The 8,576-nt window shown below is 37.0% G+C and overlaps 1 protein-coding gene and 1 non-coding gene across 2 annotated transcripts in view; both read right to left on the bottom strand.

Annotated features, from left to right (window-relative positions):
- The window catches only part of DSPP (dentin sialophosphoprotein), a 5,743-nt gene extending 1,313 nt beyond the window's left edge, over positions 1–4,430 (bottom strand). The window contains 4 exon segments of the mRNA XM_059394451.1: positions 2–927; positions 1,616–2,611; positions 2,948–3,034; positions 4,380–4,430. Coding sequence (XP_059250434.1) covers positions 2–927; positions 1,616–2,611; positions 2,948–3,034; positions 4,380–4,430 — 2,060 coding nt within the window.
- On the bottom strand, positions 4,023–4,129 carry LOC132009420 (U6 spliceosomal RNA). Its single transcript, XR_009401915.1, has one exon. It is a non-coding gene; the product is annotated as a U6 spliceosomal RNA (small nuclear RNA).
- Positions 4,431–8,576: the final 4,146 nt, after the last annotated feature.

The raw sequence follows: 8,576 nt of genomic DNA, 5'->3' as shown, positions 1-8,576 counted from the left end.
ATCACTGCTGTCACTGCTGTCACTACTGTCACTATCACCGCTGTCACTACTGTCACTGCTGTCACTGCTATTGCTGCTGTCGCTACTGTCACTGCTGTCGCTACTGTCACTGCTGTCGCTACTGTCACTGCTGTCACTGCTATCGCTGCTGTCACTGCTGTCGCTGCTGTCACTACTGTCACTATCACTGCTGTCACTGCTGTCACTACTGTCACTATCACTGCTGTCACTACTGTCACTGCTGTTGCTGCTGTCGCTACTATCGCTACTGTCACTGCTGTTACTACTGTCACTGCTGTCACTGCTATCACTACTGTCGCTACTGTCACTGCTGTCGCTACTGTCGCTGCTGTCACTACTGTCGCTACTGTCACTGCTGTCGCTGCTATCACTACTGTCACTACTGTCTGATTTATCTTTACTGCTGTCTGATTTGCCGTTGGCATCACTCCTATTGTTACCATTGCCATTACTGTCACTATCATTAGCATCTGATGTGCTATCACTGTCATTATCACCTCCTCCATTTGAGTCACTGTCATTGCCATTATCTGTTGATTCATCAGAGTTATAACCAATGTCTCCTTGGCTATTGCTGTCATTGTCACCTTCAGAATCAGCATCATCATTGCTGTTAGAGTCATCACTACTGTTGGGATCATCTCCTTGCATAGATTTGTCATCAAACTCGTAACTGTCATATCCACCACTATTACTTTCACTACCTGTTTTGCTGCGTGTAACCTTATTTCCAGGTTCTGATTTCTGACCAAGCGCTTGTATGTTGTCAGTCTCCCCTGGTGTCTTGACATTTCCTTTTCCCATGACCATTCCTTGTTGTCTTTTTCTCTCTTTATCTTCACTGACTTTCCCAGCTTCTTTGGTAATGTTTCTGTTGCCACTACTGGGACCTTCCATTTCTATTCCCTGGGGAAAGATGGAGAAAAGAATGATTAGTTAATGGATGGTATGCTGCAAAATTGCATTGGTCTGTGGAAGACAAGACTGCGGAATATGACCAGAAAAACAGAAGTTCAGCTTCTAGTACTTCACAAACTTCTGTTTGTAAAAACGTGCTTTATTCATCTGCAAGAATTCTGGTGTTTAAATCATATAACAACCCATTCACATTTTTACACAGTAGGAACTTGTGTGAACAGTTACATGGTGCATCAGTTATTAGGATTAGACTTATAGAATCCTAACCAAATTTTCAGAAATGCTGTTTTTAAAATTGTTCTGGGGATACCTAGGTGGTTTAAGTCAGTTAAGCATCTGCCTTTGGTCCAGGACATGATCCAGAGTCCTGATATCAAAACCCACATCAGACTCCCTGCTCAAGGAGGAGTCTGCTTCTCTCTCTTCCTCTGCTGCTCCTCCACGCCCCCTCCATTTGTGCTCTCTCACTCTCAAATAAATAAGTAAATAAAATCTTTTTTAAAAAATTGTTCTGTATCGGAGTCTAATAGGGGCTCTAAATTTCCCATTAAATATTCAAGTAATTTCTGTGCAAAAACAGATGAATGCTTATTATGATTTATTTTTGTGTTACCATCAATGAATGGAGGGGGAGAATTTAACTGCCATTTGAAAGAAATCAGCTTTACAAACTAACCTTATTTTGACTCTTCCCAGTATCACCTAGCTCTGATTCATCAGTGATTTTCTTTTCCACAGCATTGTTTTCTTCGTAATTGGGCTTTTGCATGTCCTCTATTATTGGGCTAACTTTGTCTTTAGAAATACCATCAGAATCCTCCTCACTCTTGGAGGTGTTGTCTCCATCGATGTCATGAGGATCTTCTTTGTCTTCTGGGTCATCATCTTCACTACTAATTGAATTTTGACCTAAGCTGTTATCGTTGTCATCTTTTTCATGAGGCTGACCCTCTTGGCCCTTCCTGTTATCAGTACCCTCTTTTCCATTCCCTGTTTCTTCACCTTCATCATCACCAGAACCTATTTCTTCATCCTCCTCTGCTCCATTTCCACTAGGACTCCCATCAGAATTATCCAGGCCAGCATCTTCTCCATTGCCAGATCCCCTTCTTTCTGGTGTTACTTCTGCCTCCTGATTCCCATTACCCTCACTTTCTCTCTGATGTGTTATTTCACTTGTATCACCCTCATTTCTACAGGCATTCCTATTTATTTCATCTTCATGGCCTGTACTGTTATTGCTTCTACCTATTTGATGGTCTTCTTCTTGGACAACAGTGGCATTCTCACTCTGACTTGCATCTCCAACAACTCCTCCATTGTTTAAATTTTTATCAGCATTTCTGTTAATATCGCTTCCATTTGCTATTCCAGCATTGTCGATGATGCTTACTTGTCCTCTGATGCCATTTGCTGAGGTGCTACCTTCTTTTCCATGTATCCCATCATAACCATATGTTTCTGGTTTTCCTGTGACCCCATTTTGGTCCACACTATTCCCCTCATCATTTACTAACATGGAATCTATAGAAGAACTTTTCCCTCCTATTTTTACCCACTCAGAACCATTTCTTTCTTCTTTGTAACCATCTCTGGTATATTGTTGCCTTCCTCTTTGATTTTCATGGGGGTCACCACTTTCTTCAGTAGTATCATTGGCATTTAACTCATCCTGGAAAAGAGAAACAATTCAAAATAATTTGTAGATTTTATCTTGAAGTAAAACAGACTGAAAGGTAAGCATCAGTTTTCTGGAAGTTAATAGAATCAAGGGGCATCTGGATGGCACAGTCAGTTAAGCATCTGCTGCAGTAGGTTAAGTGTCCTGGCATGGAGTCCCGTGTCAGGCTCTCTGCTAGGTGAGGGGTCTGCCTCTCCCTTTGTCCCTCCCCGACTCATGCTCTTTGTTGTGATCTCTCTCTCTTTCTCTCAAATAAATAAATAAGTAAATAACCCCCCCCAAAAAAGAATTTAAAAACAGCTTAGAAACACATTTTGTACCCTATACCTGTATTGGCACTTTTGCTTTTTCCAGAAGATTTAAATTTGTAGATTTGTCAACAGCATGTCTCTCCAGTGGCTTGATTTGAGGAACCTACCAAAATGAAAATATTGGAAATTGAAAACATTCTAACTTTGTGCATACATGCATGCACACATGCACACATACATACAGACACACATTTTTCTCTAAATGAAGAAAAATATATAATGCAAAGGCCAAAGTAATATCTAATCAAGCTTGCTACACAGCTTATGTAGAATTTAAACTGGGCACACAGATAATTCTCACAATGATATTACTGATTTTATTGATATTAACCAGACCACTTATCTCAAGGAGGATTGTCTTTTATAAAAATAAGGAGCTAGACCTTTGATGTTTCTGTACAAACCTCCCACACTAGCACAAGACCCACCTTAAGTGTAATCCTGACCAAACCCATAAGAAAATACGAGGTATGACCAGAGCCAGGGAAGAAACAAAATAAAGTAATATGCTACTTCGCTCCTTCAGGAGCACATTTGAAATAGTTTAGAAAATTCCGAACTGCATAAATACCAAGTTGTTTGATAGTACAAAAACATACCAAAATGTTACCCATAGCAGGGTAACATAATTACAAATGGTTTACTTTTCCTAATTTTTTTGTTGCTGTTTATCTGTATATTCCAAATTTTCCCCAATGAGCATTAAAAAAAAATTATCTGAGTGAAACATTAATTTTCTCCTACATTGAAAAAATCCTTATTTTTTCCAAATCATTCCTTGAAAACTTCCTTTAAAATGTAGGCTTCAGGATGCCTGGGTGGTTCAATGGGTTGAGCCTCTGCCTTTGGCTCAGGTCAAGGTGTCAGGGTCCTGGGATCAAGCCCCGCTTTGGGCTCTCTGCTCAGCGGGGAGCCTGCTTCCTCCTCTCTCTCTTTCTATGCCTGCCTCTCTGCCTACTTGTGATCTCTGTCTGTCAAATAAGTAAATAAAATCTTTTTAAAAAATATGTAGGCTTCATTGATATTATAATGAAATTCATAGGGCATGAGCAAAGATGGCTGAAGTCTCCATGACTTTTGAGCATTGAATATAAATCTGAATGAATTTTACAAATTTGTGTGTTATCCTTGTATGAGGGCCATGCTAATTTTCTCTGTATTATTCCAATTTTAGTATATGTGCTGCCAAAGCAAACACAAACTGAATAAATTTTAAAAGTAATAATCCATCTGACAAGATATTAGTTTCATTTGGAGGAATGGGAGCATGAATTGGAGTGCATATTTGGGTTTGTTGAGACCCCTAAAGATACCTTATAAAGCCTTTCATGCAAATTTAAATGTTTAGGCACAGTTTGTCTTCAAAGTCTTAAGGAAATACATATTATTTAATGTTAGGTTAAAAGAGATAACAAAGTGAGGAGATTTTCTGAGGAATACATACTTACTGGAATAGCCCATGCTGCTGCCCAAATGCAAAAATATATAATTATCTTCATTTTTTAGGAATATTAATTAACCTGTTTTTAATGAAAAAAGAACAGCAAAAATTACTTATAAAGAAAAAGATGATAACCATGGTAAGATATTACTTTGACTTTTCCCTGGGCAGGGAGTATATATCCAACATGAGAAGAAGGCTATCAAGACTCAGTGTTACAGAGCATACCTGGAGTGCTCCCAGAGACATACAGAGGCATCATCAGCCTCAGCACTGGAGTAGCTAACTAGACTTTTTCTGCCTATGCCAATGGAGGGACACAGCCATGTAGTTACAAAGGATACAACCATAACTTTGTTTTGCTATTTTTGATGGTGATAACATTTTTTTCTGAGTAATTTTAATCAAGTATTAACTAATTCTAAGATTATCACTAAAAGAGGAATCATTTATCATCCCCATCACAAATCCACAGAAGTGGGCTATAGGACACTGTGAAGGAAAGAAATTACTAACATCATGTAGCCTTGGCTAGTGGAAGGAAAACGAAGTTTGGATTTAGAGACCTAGGTTCAAGTTCTACCTCTGCTACTTGTTGCATGAACTTGAGAAATTTAAATAGTTTTATTAAGCCTTTGTTCCCTCCATCTGGGATAATAATACCTATACTTTGAGATTATCCCAATTATGTTAGCAGAAGAGTCTTCTCTGAGGAGCATTCTCTGACTCCTTTTCAAAGGGCATTTGGTGTCTCTATCCTTTTTACACCCAGAAACTTCTGCAAACCTCCCTAGTAACATATTCTACCATTCTAACATAACATGGCTATTTATATATTCTCTGACCTACTCCTGAACCTAAGAGAATGTGTTGTAATCACTATATTCTACTACATAGCACAGAAAGAGCTGTTTTATGAATATTGTTGGTGAATACTTATTAGTATAAGCATACTTAACACTGTTCTGGGTATTTAGCAATCCCTTTATAAATGATAGCAATTATTATATGGAGCTTCTAAAAACATGATCCTTTATTCCTGTTAGAGTTCACATTCAGAAATGGTATAATATATATTTTGATACATTGGAATAGACATTGTATAGTCCATGTGAATCAAAAATTTTAATTACCATTACTGAAAATTAGATTTCTTGGTGTAATGATACTATTACCACAGAAAGGAAGAAAGAGTTTTACTCCTATTTCATGAACTCCCACTGAGTTTATAGATTAAAATAATGCATGTCATAAAATAGCTTTGATTGAATTTAATGTTGATAATGGAAACATAATAAAATTTTAGTGAATATCAACTATCATAGAATTATTGGCACTTCCTTACAGGAGAGAGGATATGATTTTTGAGAGGAAAAAATAATGGGCTTACTCTGGGACATAGATGTTGAAGGGCAACTGTTTAGTAAGCAGGTATCATACAGAACTTTACAGTACCAAGCCTAATTATTACATAGACTCTGCTGAGGGCTGGTGTACACTTATTTGGACCATGGTATCCATTTGGACAACCATGGTGTCCTAGAAAGGTACCTGTGGTGAAGGTCACAGTTATGTGCATTCCGTGCTAAACCACAATCCTGCAATCTGACTACTTTGGTTCTCTTTCAGACCCACTCCAGAACGACTGCATAGTGCACTGTGATGCTTGCCACTATATTCTCAGGTAGGTAAATAGCTCAAAAGACTGCTAAAGAAATGGCTCCAGTTTTGTCAGCCCAAAACCTCTTTCATTTTCTAAACCTGTTATGATACCATGAAACAGAAAATGTATGGTATAGAGGTCAGAATTTCTAGATATCTTAAGTAGACATATTTTAATCTAGTTTTAAAAACCCTCATGTCCGTTGGCAAAAAATACCTGATATTTTAGGCTGAAGTTTGGTGATTCAGGAACCAAATAATAAATGTATACTGGGATGCAGTCATTCATTCAACATTTGAAGACCTAACATGGACCAGATACTGAGCCCTGGAAATAGATATGAGCCCTACTCTCATGGAACATATCACTGAATGGATTAGCCAAGCTTTGAAGTAAATGTACTATAATGTGTTGACTGAAATTCCCAAATCCATATTTATTTCCCAAGTCAGTGTTTAAATGTCACTATCGTCACTATTTGAGATTGGAAGAGATTGTGTCTTTACTTATTTATTAAATGCCATCACATCTTATATTGCAATGGTAAGGCTTAAAAATGTCTTTAATTAGATTCAAGATTCTTAAAGATGGTTTTGTAAATAAAAATAACAGTAATGGAGCTATCGTGAATTATGTGTAAAATATTCTAATTCCTTATTTCATTGTTAATATTTTAGATTTATAATATTTGCTTCATCTTATGTATTCTCTTCCTATTAGCAACTGATATCTTAACATAGTGGCTGTAATAAAATTCTTATTCTTCAGTGATCCAATATTTTGCTAGATGGAATTAGCATCCCTTACCATATAATTTTCTGTTATCTTTTAACATGTAGTCTTGATTTGCCAAGTCAAAGGGGAAGGAAAAAGTCTAAGCATAAGGATTATTCACTTCATAAAATCAAGTCAGCTTCTTCTCTGAAATTAAAATTTCTACAGGAATCAGTTGGTTCTGAGTAAAGACGAGGTTTCATCTTACCTTAAAAGCCTTCAAAGGGACTTTGAAAATCCAGGATTTCTTATCTTTCGCATTGAAGACTGAGAGTGGCTCACTGTCCTGGACATTTACGTGACAATTTTGTACCTGCTGAAATTTAAACTCAGTTTGATAATTTTCTCAACCAATCACTGTTTAGGATCCCTGATATGGGGTTATAAAGTGTCACCATGTCTATGAAGCACATAATAACTTCCCCCACTTCCTTCACATACTGACATGTATTTGTCCACTGAACCATTTGGTTCCAAAGGGACTAGACTTACTTTCACTTAATTAAATAGCTCCTGGAAGGCTGTTTTGCATCTTAAATATAGAGAATCAGTGTAACATATCTGAAAAGAGCCACTTAAACTCTATCACCCTGACATTTCTTGTCTTACTAAGGTTGGCAATCTAAGAAAACTCTAGGTTTCTTTAGTAAATATGACTGCCTATTTAAGACTCCTATCATTCCTGAGGTAGGTATTAAAGTTTCTGTGCTATAATTCAAGAAGCTGTCCACATGCAACAGCCTGACATTGCCTGAGGGGTCTTTAGCATATAAATAGTAACTCATATGAAATCTCTCTGACCTAAATAGTCATGTGAGGCTGAAAATGTATCAATTTCATAGTATTCAAACTACAATTTAAAAATAGATATTCAAAATACCAAAAGTTCTTGTAAGGTAGCTAGATGTGCAAAAGTGCATAAGACAATAGATTTAGCTCTCAATTATCTCTGTTATCTGTGTCAACTGTGAGGGACAAAATAGAAAACCAGACAGTATTTTTAGCAGCAAGTTTTGCTACCCTGAACTCACCATTCTACTGAACTCCAGATGTGTGCCATAATGCAGGTATTCCCTAAACTATTTGTCCAATTTTTGTGTTCAAAAATTTGACAGTCAATGTCTCTCCATGTGCTTCTTCAGAACTTTCAAGAATAGTTCAATCTTTTTTTTATATTATAATGCTAAAGGATATGAACCCCATAATAACTAATATACCACCACCCAACAGTGGAAACTCCAGAATTTATATATAGAACTATTACAGGAAATATAGTAAGGTTGAAGAGGAATGGGGGGAATGGAAAAAGAATTTGCCAGGAAGCTGTGTTTTCATAGCAAGCACCTTGTTTTTATTTAGACAACATGTTTATGTGGGTGCCTTAAAGAGTCTTCCCAAATTTTAAGGAATGCTAAGTCACTCCTGAGGGGAATTTTACACCTTCTCTCACAAACAGACACCAGGGGAGATTAATGAACAAAACCCGTCTTCCTTTTCATCTAACTTAATAATATGTCAATAACTGATAGACTACTAGGCAGAAAATCAGCCAGTTTGATCTAATTGACATTTGTTGAACACTTCATCCAACTACAGCAGAATAAACATTCTTTTCTAATGCAGTCTGGAATATTTACCAAGATAGACCATATTCTAGGCCCCTCCCCAAAATCTCAATAAACTTTTAAAGATTTGAGTCATATAGAGTATGCTTACTGACCACAAAATAATTAACTTACAAGTTAATAACAAGAGAAAAAAAAAAAA

Source organism: Mustela nigripes, chromosome 1 (genome assembly GCF_022355385.1).
Source record: "Mustela nigripes isolate SB6536 chromosome 1, MUSNIG.SB6536, whole genome shotgun sequence".
Classification (NCBI taxonomy): domain Eukaryota; kingdom Metazoa; phylum Chordata; class Mammalia; order Carnivora; family Mustelidae; genus Mustela; species Mustela nigripes.
This window is presented reverse-complemented; position numbering and strand designations above follow the sequence as displayed.